Below are 12,090 nucleotides of genomic sequence, written 5' to 3'. Positions count from 1 at the left end.
TTTCTATCCTCTCTAATGAGCTGTGTTGCCATTTAAATGATGTGGCCACAAGCTGCCTGGAAAGTTCACCACTGCAACTGATAAATCAGACTCAGGTCGTCTCTTTCCTAAGCTTGCAGAGATTTCCAGCTGTAGTAGGGATTCAAGCATCTTTTCTCTCCAGAAGATTGCACTATTCATCTTGCCACCAGGAGCAGAGCAGAAATTTTAGTTGTGTAGCTTTAAGTCCATTCATTATGAATGCCAGCTCCAGCACATGTCTGAAAATTACAGCATTCATTGCTTTGAAAGCCAGTTTTAAAGCTCCATTTGTATTTTTGAATAGGTCGTGTAGCTCTACCACAGGCAGCTTGGCAGGCTGAAAAATTTACCAGTGCCTTCCTGTCGTATAAAGCATCAATTCTCCAATACCCAAAATAAAATCTACCTGGTATTTTAATGCTTTGTGAAGAAGTAAGCCAGATACCTGCAATGACAGCAAACATATCCTTTTTACTAATGAGCTTACATGCTGCTCAGGCTTATACAGCGTTTTATAAGAACTCCAAGCAGGGGAACTGACTTTTTATACCTTTATAGCTGAATCAAAAAATTGAAAGTATTTTGGAGGTACTCAGGAATGATTCTTTGTTTGGGAGGATTTCAGGAAAACAGTAGGGGGAGCTGTTTCCAGCCAATGCAATCATTTAATTTTTTCTTAAAAAAAAAAATAGAAACCTTCACAATACCTTTAATTTAGTGTATTTGAAAATTGTGTTCATTTAATTTTTTTAAAGCCATCCTTTCATCCTGCACTTACCAAAATCAGTCAAAATGACTGGCAAATCTGACAGGCTTTTGTGAACAGTCTGGGATCAGCAACAGGGCCTTTTCTACGTGGCATGTTCTTTACTGAGAAAGAAAGCCCTGCAGCTTTCCCTCAGGTCAGGAAGAGCCTCCCAGCTAAGCAGGGTCTGCCTGTGGGCTGCAGGAACCAGTCCCCATTTCAGGGGCAGCATGCTGCACTGCAAGCAGCAAAGCTACCTTTGCCCACAAGTGCTGTGGGCAGCAACAGGACTTTCTCAGTATGCTGGTGTTATGCTTGCAAGTCAAGTATTTCTGAGCAGTGGGCCATCGGCCAGCCTTGTGGTGGTGGTATATAAGACTTTACTAAATAGTGTGAAGAACTATTTCTTTTGTAGAGTTTCCAGCTAAAAACTTGGAATCTTAACAGGGTTCGTGGGTTTGCAAGAAATTTAGCTATTTGGCTTGGCTTTGTGGTCTGCTAAGTTCTACATGTGTTCCCACTGTACACACAAGCATCAGTAAATGAGGCAGGTGGTAGTTATTTTACATTTTTGTAACAGCTAAGATCTTCAAATGAAGAATGGATTAAAGTTTATATTTCTTCATCATTAGAGAAACAATCTTTGCATAAAAAGATTGCCATAACTGCTGGGTTTGAGAGCTTGGCAGAAGCACATCTTGATGTATATTTGAAGGTAACCAAGCATTGGCCAAGCCAGTAGATCTACTTCTTGGTGCCTTCAGCAAAAAGTTCATTACTCCTTATCCCACCTTGCTTTTCTCTCATATTCCTAGAAGTGGAGTATAACAGAAGCTTAGTTCACAGAACGGTGCCGTAATTTCATGGAACAGTAGTAGAGCAAGCAGAATTGTACAGCTTTGTCTAGTCCTTTTACATTCACTGAAACAAACCTGAATTTTGAATCGGACTATATGAGATTTTCAGATCTGAACCTATAGCTACTTGGCTTCAGTAACAAAAAAAACCCCAGCAAGCTAGATACAGGAAGCATGATTTGCATTGCTGTCTCTTCCCTACAATGTAGTGCCTTAATGCCTTGTGTATATAAGAACTGGAGTATTTCTCCTTGCAGTTACAGCAGGGGCTGAGCATTAGAGCACTCAAATGATCCAAAAATCATAGAATCTTTAGAGTTTGAAGGGAACTCTGAGGGCCATCTAGTCCCACTCCCCTGCAATGAACGGGGGCACCACATCATGTTGCCCAGGGTTTTATTCAGCCTCACCTTGAAAGTCTCCAGGAAAATCTTGCAACACACAGGGCTTCTCAGTGGAAGAGCATCTGGGCTAGAAATGAGCATTATTTTCATTTGGGATACTGAAATGGAATGCTGTACTGTGGGTGCATGGTTTTGCCAGCCTGCCCTCTGTAGAACAAGAGTGGAAGAAACTCAGCCCAGACTACTTGGGTCAGACACCTTCTCCAAATTCTGTAGAAGTCTCTTCAGACCACAGACTGGAAGAATCCTGCAGTAGCTACCTAGTTTGTTCAGCTGGCAGTAGCCAATGCCTGACACAGGGTGAACAGCCTTACTTCTCTAGTTTGAGGCAAATCCTAGTAAGGACAAAGCAGTAGCATTTCTGACGTAAGCTGCTAGTCCAGTGTTAAAGCTAGTTGTATCAAAACTGTAGGACACCTCATTGCTGGCAGTGTTATGTTTGCACATTACAGTTAGGAAGACAGCATTTTACCTAGTGCTGTCTTACTGGGAATGTAGATCTCTACTTCTGCTTATTTCTTTCCTCTGTCTTTCCAGTTGAGAGTACACATATTTGCCTCTCAGGGATGCTACTGTATGATGTGCTGTATGGCAAAAGAAGGCAATGACAATGCCTTTTATGCCTTCTAATGGGATAGAGGCACAATAGAGCAATAGCAGGTAACAAAGAAAAAAAAAATAGCTCACTCCTTCCAGCAACCAGGGACAGCTCAAGAAGAGTACAATCCAGAGAGATACTGTTCCCTCAGCTGCTAGCCCTTGAATGAGGGTGAGGAGGGGTGGATCCAAGCTTTTCCTCTTCCATTCACTCAGGTGCAAGCAGTGGATTAGCTACACCTTTTTGCCTGGAGCTCAACCATTGGATCAGGCTGTGACCTGGCAATTCCGCTGCATCTGCCTTCCCCATATTCTTTATCCTCACTCTCAGTCAGAATCTCACTTATGGGGGAAAATTCCTGTTTACCTAGTGCTAACTGGCTTTCACCTTTGAGACCTATCAGAAAAGTCACAGGGAAGAGAATGGGGCATCATTTTTCCTGAGTTAGTGTTCCTGAAACTGTTATCTTCAATTTCCAGCCAATGTATGAGGAACCTGTTAGAAAAAAAGAAGAAAAAAGAAAAAGCAGGTGTAAATCAGTGTTGCCTCACAGAATTTTTTCTGGCCTTTGAAAGTAATCAGACTTCATTGCTGTCATTGCACCCAGGCCTAGCATGAGAAAAAGGAAAAAGATGGAGACATGCACTGTGATGCTGTCTGTGCAGTGAGGGATGCTGAAGCAGCTCTTAGTATGTCCTCACATGCTTTCAGCAACGTGATGCTCCTGCAGTCTGCTTGGCTGTGCAGTTCCATGTGATGTAATACCCTGTGAAGATCTACTCATCCGAATTACAATTTGCTTTTTTTTCCTTTTTAACAGAGCCCTTGGGCCATCGATGGTCACAAGGAATTCATGTCAAATGCTTTCCTCGAGACTAAATCTAATAAGCAGTGTTTACGCACTAGGGTCTGTTGGTTGTAAGTTTACACACAAGATCTTTTGTGATGGTTGCCTATTATAAAACCTATCACAGAGTGCTAGAACAGTCCACATGTCAGGCCTGATCCATCATACAGCTCAGTCTCTGACATGCTTGTTTAGAGTGGTGAAGAGAAAGAAGCAAGCAAACCAACTCAGATAGCATTTCATAGAAACTCCATGTAATTCTTGAAGATTAGCACACTGACTTGCTTGCAAAATGGAAAACGTGAGAGTTTTTCATTGGAGAGTCTGTGTTTCAGATCAGTAAGAGCAGACTAGGGGCATATCTGGAGATGTCATCCCTGGGTTTGGCCAGGTTAAATTCACGTAAGAGCTGGTTCTTCCCTTATGTTCACTCATCTTGACTGTGGGTGGCATTATGGGTCGGCTGCATTCCTATAGGACTGTAGCTCATCTCTGCAGCCTTCAGTTCATGTAAATGCAGCGATGTATGCTACCTACAAACTACAAGGCTTTTCTAACAATACATTATTGAGCAAACATGTTACGTGACTGAAGATGTTTTTTGTGGCCAGAGTGGTCTCTGAGCAGATGGTCCCTTCTACCCATTCAGCCAGGCTCTGCTGTCACTCTGCAGTACAAACTGGAGAAAACCTGCCATGCACAGGGCTGCCAGCTCAGGCTGCCCAGAGCCCCATCTAACCCGGCCTTGAATGCTTCCAGGGATGGGGCACCCACAGCCTCTCTGGGCAGCTGTGCAGTGCCTCGCTGCCCTCTGAGTAAATTTCCTCCTAACATCAAACCTATATCTGTCCCCTTTTCAATTAAAACCATTCCCCCTTGTCCCTGTGAAAAATGTTGGTCTCCATTTGTGAAGAATGGCTGACTGCTCTCAGCACATCTGCCTGAGTTTCTTTAGGCATTAGGAAAAAAAAACACATTTTTTTTTCATGCTCCAAAGAGAAGTTGTACACTGGAGCCTACTAGCTTTTTTTCTCTGTGATTTGCAACTGGAGACCATGCCTTCCTGTCAGGGTTGCCCAAGATTTCTAATGCAAGTCACTGTGGCACAGGCATTAAGTTGAGCTGAAATAAGAACATTAGTTTAAAGAAGTAATTAAAAGCACAATGTTTTTTAAAAGAAAAAAGCATGGTGGGAGATTTTGAAGGAAGCAACAGCTTTCTGCAGGCGTCCGTGCCTTGCCCAGGCCAGTTCAGTGTGGTGAGGCGCTGACTGTGGGCAGAAGGCGGGAAGGCGCCATTTTACCTCATGGTGCCCCCAGGCACAGCTGCCCTAACAGGCACTCTGTCACTACATTCTGCAAAATGGAGGGATGCAGCACCCAGCTGTGCCAAAATCTCAAAAAGCAATAGAGGGGCTTGCTGCCCACCCCTCCGAAGTGTTTTTACCACTAGTGCCCGTGAGGTAACTGAGGACAGTGTGTCTCAGGGTGTCTGGCCAGCAGCCTGCAGGCAGTGCACTGCTGGGAGACGTTCTCACATCGCTCTGGAGCCTGCTGAAAAATGTGAGTTTGTACATATTTTTATTTCTCACCACGGAGGAAGGCTTTGCAGCCTGCACCTGTCTGCTTGCACCCACTGTGGAACAACTAGGAAGGAGTTGAAGGGAAGGAAATAGGTTGCAGCTTGGCAGAGAGCAGGGGTTTGGTTTCCACAAGGGAGGGTCTTCACGTGTGGGGAACATGGTTGTGCCCATGTCCAGGGCTGTCAACACAGTGTGCTGGTACAGAGGTGGCAGCAAGGTGCTTGCCATATCCCTTGAGAAATGCTTAGACAACCATCATGGTACAAAAAAGGGGAATTGTGTAGCAAAAGTCTCCAGTGCTCAGCCTCAGAAAGGGGAGCAGTTATCAGGCAATGCAGCTTACAGTTTGAGACTGAATTTCTAAAAGTAAATGACTGGTAGAATTTCTCACTGCCTTATAAAGATCAGGAGCAGGGCCATGGAAACAGGAGATGGGCAGTTAAAGAACAAACATAGCTGTCAGTATACCCAGTACTTTTCCAAGAACTGACTGGAGATCACTTTCTCATTTTGCTGAACACATGCCAGTTGCATTCTTATAAATCTGTTGTTGGAAAGAAACAAATTCCACCTATTTTTGCTGTAAAGACATAAGCTAAAAGAGAACCCAACTGCCTCCTCATGCCCTACCACAACATGGACTGCCCATTGGCTTCCTCAGCTTTTTCCCTGCAGACACTGCACGTACACCATTCCCCATTTCTAGGTGCAGTGACCTGCAGCTGTCTTTTGAGGCTGTGTTGGAGAGGGTTACATGCATGCTTGCGTAGCTACAAAGTCAGTTGGGTGGCCTATTTCTGTCAAGCAATGTTAGTGTGAACAACTCAGGAAAGTCATTTTTGAGAAGACAAAACTGGCTGATGGTCTGTCTTTCCCATCACTACTCTTTCAGGCCCTGCACAGAATGTTGAGCATTTGTTTTAAGTGAGGTGATAACGTACATCACTTATTCTGTGTTCATATAGCAGTCTCACAACTGTTTTCCAGGATCTTCAAGGTCCCTTTGTCCCTCTCCATGATGCTGTAAGGCAAGAAAGTGCTACAGCTTTGATTCCTGGTGAAAATACAGGAATGGAAGCTGACTTGAACACAGCAAACTTAAAGGAATCAGCAGAAGCAGGAGTCAGGGTTTTCCTCCACCTCCTGATCTCAGTGCCTGGACAACTGTAGGCTCTTGGTTCCCCTGGGAAGTGTTGCTGGACTGAAAGACTGGCAACAGGCTTGGCAGGATTTAAATAAAAAAGGCACACTCTTAGGCCATGCTGGCTGTGCTTTTCTGCTCCTCCCCAGAGCAAGCAGGGCTCAGGTTCCCAAGGATACTGGAAAAGCCAAGTGCACCATGCATTTGAAGGAAGGCATACTTAGCAGGAACAAGACATTTTACATTCACCGGTATCTTCTATCTGCAGCACGGCATGTCATACTTGTTTTCCTGGTCTTTCTAACAGAGGTGAAATCTTCTTGTAACTTCAGGACTTGACACTTCATGTTTATTCTGCCTTTTTACCAGCATCACTTGTAGGACCAGGAGCATCTACAGATCTGGGATGCGGGAGAACAAAAGGAAGTACTGGTAAAGACTTTCTTCCTCCTTTTTCTCCTGTGGTCTCTTCAGTTAGAAAGCAGCATAAGCCTAACTAGCTGCTGAGGAAAGTATAGGAGGGGGACAGCTCCCATTTGTACTTTGAGCCCACCTAGAAATGAGAACTTAACAGGCAAAAAGCGAGATCACCTTTACTCTTGTCCATGCTGACAGACACATACCTCCCCTAACTGGAGTAGCCAGCAGGCAGGGGGACCAGCTTTAAGGCCCACATCCCTCTGTGAAGTAAGGGCTTTGTACTTCTGAGAGTTTGAATACCTTATGACTTACTAAATCTTCAGACATTAAATGACAGGAAATAAGGGAAACAAAATAAAAGCCATTTTTTTCCTCACTCTCCCACCAAAAATTATCAGTAACCTTAAAACAAACAGAAAACCCACCAAACCTCAAGATTTACTTGATAGGGCAAAGCGTGAGCCTTTCTATGGTTCTGTGTAATGCAGTATATGCAGGACCAAAATTCTAAGTACCATTATCTGTGCCTCTGTCCAGTTCAGAAGAGGTAGCCTCACAGCATAACCAGGCTTCTGCAGTGCAGAGAGACATGTGCTACATGTACCCTGCTCCCACAAAGGACAGTGGTTGCAGCAGCCCTTTCTACACCTTCCCACCATATGCAGAGTAGAAATTTTTGCTGAACTTGGTCAGTGCAGCAGAGCCTTCTGGTGGATGTTCTCCAGACACACATACTGCCCTGGAAGAGACAAGTGCCCATAAAGCATCCTGCTCATTTGCACACTGCCAGTCCCTCACAGTCATGAGCTACATCAGATCTGAAGACTAAATAGGAGGAGCTGCATCACCATATCTATGCCCACAAGGTAACTGGCAAGACATAGCTATGGCCCATATCCTTCCGGCCTTCATGATTGAGTTTCCAGGAAACAGAGAGAAAAGGCTATCAGTAAAGCAAGTCACCTCACAGATTCCACAGTTCTGGGGCAGCTGCCACAGTGCAGCGAGGCCAGCCTCCCCATAAAAGGCATTCAAATGGCTTAAATACTCTGCAGAGTCTTACTCCCTTTCCCCGGCAGCTGGCCTGGCTACTCAGCTGTTCCAAGTAACAGCAAATACAGCCTGGACCATAACAGCCCTGTTGTCAGAGTTTAGCCAACAGGGATCAAATTTCACCACTTCAGCAGTATTTGGCCAACTGCAGCACCTCACACCAGCGCAGCTGTGACACCCACAGGGCCAGCCCCACACCTAGGCTTCTCACACTCAGTGGGCAGGGATCCATTCTCTCTCATTAGGTTCTCAAATGCTATGGCAAGCCCTGTCTGGACATAGCTAGCAGGCAGCTTGGGAATAACTGTAGCAGGCACACTCCAAGGCATTGCATGAGCAGAGCAAGAGGTTTCAAGAGGAAGAGACAATTCACTAGTTGTGCTTAGTGCATTCAGGATCCCATACTTCCAGTATCCCTACCTGCCACATAACTAAACCAGTGACTGCATCACTGGGTCTCTGACAGCATCAAGACCACAGCTTGTGAAGTGGCAGAGACGCCTCAGGTCTTGCCCTTCACTCCCGTCTCTTCCCCACCACATGCAGTTCACTGAATTTGCCTGCTCTTTAGCGCCAGCCTGCAACATGTCAAACCATTTTCTTAGAGAGCAGAGCTTTCTGCAAAAGCACAAGCCATGCCCTGTATCTCTCCAGCAAGGAGGATGGAGTAGCACTGCCTGGACAGGGATGACACAAGGCATGCCTAAAACATACTTGTTAGAGCTTCTCTGTCACAGCAGCCTGGGACTAACTCCAGAATCTGGGAAGCAAACAACCAGAGACCACTCACTGCAGCAAACAGGGTTAAAGGAGAACCTATTGCTACAGGAGCTTAGGTCACAGTAGGTTATACTTTGCCAGCTGTGTGGACCAGCTCAACAGCAGCTGCAAGGCAGCAGTGTAGATGAGTATATAGGTGGACACATACCCTTTCCCACTGCCCACCCCCATAGCACACACAAGCAAGCAGATTAGAGCAGGAAACAGCAGAGAAAGCGGCCATGGCAAGTTTGGGTTTATTTCACTATGCAGGGGAAAAGAAAACAAAAACAAGCTGTAGCAGTTAGCTGAACTTAATAGCTTTCACTTTAAAGTCACCCTCCACAGCCAGATATTGAATTTTCTCCATGCCCAGCCGATTGGGAAACTCAAACTCCACTTCAGGCACCTTCACCTTGACCTCCGCTGCATCGAAGGAGATACAGATCTGTAAGGAACCACAAAAAGGAAGGCTAGCACATCACAGGTCACAAGGCAGGCTCCCCTCTTCCTGCACAGTGGGTGCAGGACAGTTGAGATGTCCACAGGTGGTGAAGGCAGTGCCTGCTAGCTCAGTGCAGAAGTGAAAGGATGAAACTGGTTTGCTCTGCCTAAGCTCAGTCCTAAGCTTCTGCAACTAAGGGACAAGGTAGATCCATCTGAATCACAGGTCAGTGTTTTAATTGCTCTTACTTGCACACCTTACAGAGCAAGGCCAGAGTGGGGCACTGAATACAGCTGAGCTGTTGGGCATTGACTCAGACCAATCCAGGCAGTTGGTCAGCTGCAGGACTCTTCCCTTGCCTAGCTCCCTTTCCATACCTGCCCCTTCTCCACCTGGTAGCATTAGAAAAGTTGCCCTCAGCCCACCAGTACATTGTATCAGGGCCTTGCACAGACCTCTGGCACCTCACCTCAACCTTGTCGCCATGCTGAAAGGGGAAGTCAGCCTTCCTGTCCTCCTCACCCCACATGCCATCCTCCTTCGAGTTGCACACAACAGTGTTGACATCCCCGTGGCAGTCAAAGCGAGGGTTGAAATGAAGCATGAGGGTGCTGCTGTCCTTCCCTACATTCACAGAAAACCTGGGGAGATGGAAAGGCAGTGGTGAGGAAATGCCCAGCTACCAAGTGCCAACAGGCTGAACCCAGTAGGAGCTCTGTCAGCCCCTGAGAAGGCAGGAGCCTCCAAACCATCTCTTCACTCACCCTTTGGCATCAGATGGGATCTTCCCTTTGACCTTGACACACTCTCCAGGCTGTACATCCAGCTGGGTAACAACCAATCCCTGTAGGACCAAACCACAGGGCTCAGCATCCCAACGGGCAGCCCACCAGCCCTGCCTGGTATGAGGCATAAACCAGATCCCACAGACCCAAGGGCCTTTGTCATTCAGTGCTAGAGCCAGGGTTGCACCAGCCATGCTGCCTCAGCCACTTGCCGGAGAATCCAGGTCACAGTCACCAGTCCTGTGCTGTCACCCCACTGAGCAGCACAAACTCATGGGGAAGTAGTTTTAACCACTGCAATGAGGACAGGGGTGGACTGAGCTGCTGATTGACCAGCTGCTACAAAGGACAGCCTCACAATGAAGCTTGCACCTTTCACTTAGCAGCAGCCATCAGCACAGAATTAATAGCAGTTAGCTTTTGTAACAGTGTCCCCCCACTCCAGGCAGATCTCCACCCTACAGGGGCCACCCAAAATATCTGCTGGTTTAACCTAGAGCTATGTGCACAGAGGAGTTAGTAGAGCCTGCTTCTGACTGCAGCCCAGCAGAGCCAAGCATACACACTTAGGGAAGCTCCTGCGGGGATGAAGAGGGATTGATGCCATCCCTGGAGCCAGATTATTCACTTCTCCAGCCACACACCCCCAAAATAGCAAGTAGAATCCCCACCTCCTTCAGTTAAGGAGAAGATGTTGTTGGTGCGGTTAGGTTTAACCCAAACCATGCTTCAATGCCCGTGTTTCCAGGCCCAGCTGCAATAGTGCGGAGCCCAACCACATGGCAGATAAGATAGGGAAATGAACTTGCATTTGGTTACTTTACTCATGTGAGCTGGTTCTTCTTGCACAACCAGTGGCCAGTAGCTGTGGGCTGCTCCAGAGCTCTTTGAGACAGTCACTCAACCAAAACAGTGTGAGACTTCATGCCTGCTCACTGCCGTGCCCGAGGAAGAGGCTAATGGGATCAGGTCCCCACAGCCACTGAACTGCTCATCACTACAGCACTATCTTGCGGCTCTGTTTGCGGTACAGTCGAAAGAATAGGCATGGTGCCAGCATAGGGTCAGCACACACAGCCCTCCTTCCTTCTGCCGTTATACAAACTTGCATGGCCCTGGACCCAAAATACATTTTTCGAGAAGGAAAAAATAAAGAAAGAAAGGATATTCAAACTGTAAGCTGCAGATGATCTCAAAACTTTAAAATAAAACATGAATTAAAACAGCTTCTCTACTTAAATATCACACTAGAAAAGAAACACAGCCAGTCGGCCCTAGCTGTTCCTCCCACAGCCTCGTATCAGCCCAGCATTTCCTCTCGCCTAATCCTTGCCTCCTCCTCCCCCTGGCACCGACCCAGAACCCACAGGCAGCCACCCCCAAATCTTGCCTGGGGCACTCACTTGCTCCATGCTGCAGATGCCCCAAGCCCCTGCTCCACAGCCAACGTGACTCAGCGCTCGGCTCCAGCAGCTTAAATCACTTGGGCAGGACCATCACATGATGGGGGGGTGCGAGGGGGGGGACAAGAAGGGGATCAGTTTCAGCTGTCTGGGAGCTGGAGCTTTTCCAGCCATTTAAAGTAGGCAGTAGGAGATTGTGATTGATATTGTTCTTTGTGGGCAGGATGTGTGTGATTTTTGAAGCCAGTGATTGTTTGCTTCTGCATGATCCTAGAAATCCTTCCTGTAAGCCCTTTTAGCTGCTAGGCAGCAGTGTATGTTGGCTCTCATCCCATGGCTCTGTGCCTGCAGTGAGGTGGCTGCTTTTTGTTAGGTGATCCCTGCCTGAAATCTGGGTTGGAGTCCTCATGTTACTGTTCCCAGCTTCTGAGAGTACGTGTGTGCTCACACTCAGGCACAGCCTTGTGCTTGCAAAGGGCAGTTGGGAGCTCCTGGGTATGAAACGTCGCTGCCTGCAGTTCAGTGCAACCTAACTGTTTGTGGCAATGCCAGTGGTTGAAAGTATCTCTAAGTTAGTGCTGTATGTGTGGGGCACTGCTTGGTGCGAGAACTCAGGCTGCAGTGTTTGAGAAGCAGCATGATCCCACTGGTTCCGTTCCAGACTCTAGAGGGAAAAAGAGAAACACTCTGTTGGCAGATGGAGAGGCAGGACCGAGGCTGTTCTAGCGGGTCCCCACTACCTGCTCAGCCGGATCCTTTGTGCCTCAGTTTCCCTCCTGCAGGACATGATGTTAGTGGCATGCAGCATCACAGCTCTGCTTGCAAAACTGCAGTCAGAGCTTTGCATAGAGGCAGCATGTTACTTGGTTGGGCCTTGGCTGGCCTGTGAGATACATATCTGTGGACAGTGCCAGGAAGGGCTGCTTCTGGCTGAATAGCAAAGGAGACTTGCTGCCCTGCAGGAGGCTGTGGAACCTTCAGCAGACTGTGCTTGCTGTTACACCGACTGCACCCCAACTCCTGACACTAC

General features: G+C 47.1%; 1 protein-coding gene across 1 annotated transcript; it reads right to left on the bottom strand.

Annotated features, from left to right (window-relative positions):
- Positions 1-8,666: 8,666 nt before the first annotated feature.
- Positions 8,667-11,145, bottom strand: LOC125691996 (16 kDa beta-galactoside-binding lectin). The gene is made up of 4 exons (XM_048942030.1): positions 11,061-11,145; positions 9,637-9,716; positions 9,342-9,513; positions 8,667-8,875 (listed from the first exon to the last, which is right to left on the bottom strand). Exons 1-4 carry the CDS (start codon positions 11,067-11,069, stop codon positions 8,732-8,734), a joined length of 405 nt encoding a protein of 134 aa, XP_048797987.1. The 5' UTR covers positions 11,070-11,145; the 3' UTR covers positions 8,667-8,731.
- Positions 11,146-12,090: the final 945 nt, after the last annotated feature.

Source organism: Lagopus muta, chromosome 4 (assembly GCF_023343835.1).
Source record: "Lagopus muta isolate bLagMut1 chromosome 4, bLagMut1 primary, whole genome shotgun sequence".
In the NCBI taxonomy this organism is placed as follows: domain Eukaryota; kingdom Metazoa; phylum Chordata; class Aves; order Galliformes; family Phasianidae; genus Lagopus; species Lagopus muta.
The sequence above is the reverse complement of the archived record's forward strand: the minus strand, read 5'-3'. Positions and strand labels throughout refer to the sequence as shown.

Bases quoted from the DNA above. Each gene is read 5' to 3' on its own strand.
- LOC125691996 (XM_048942030.1), bottom strand. The intron at 9,514-9,636 runs GTGAGTGAAGAG...CCATCTCCCCAG, and splicing joins ATCCCATCTGATGCCAAAGG to GTTTTCTGTGAATGTAGGGA. The intron at 8,876-9,341 runs GTGAGGTGCCAG...GGTTCCTTACAG, and splicing joins AGCATGGCGACAAGGTTGAG to ATCTGTATCTCCTTCGATGC.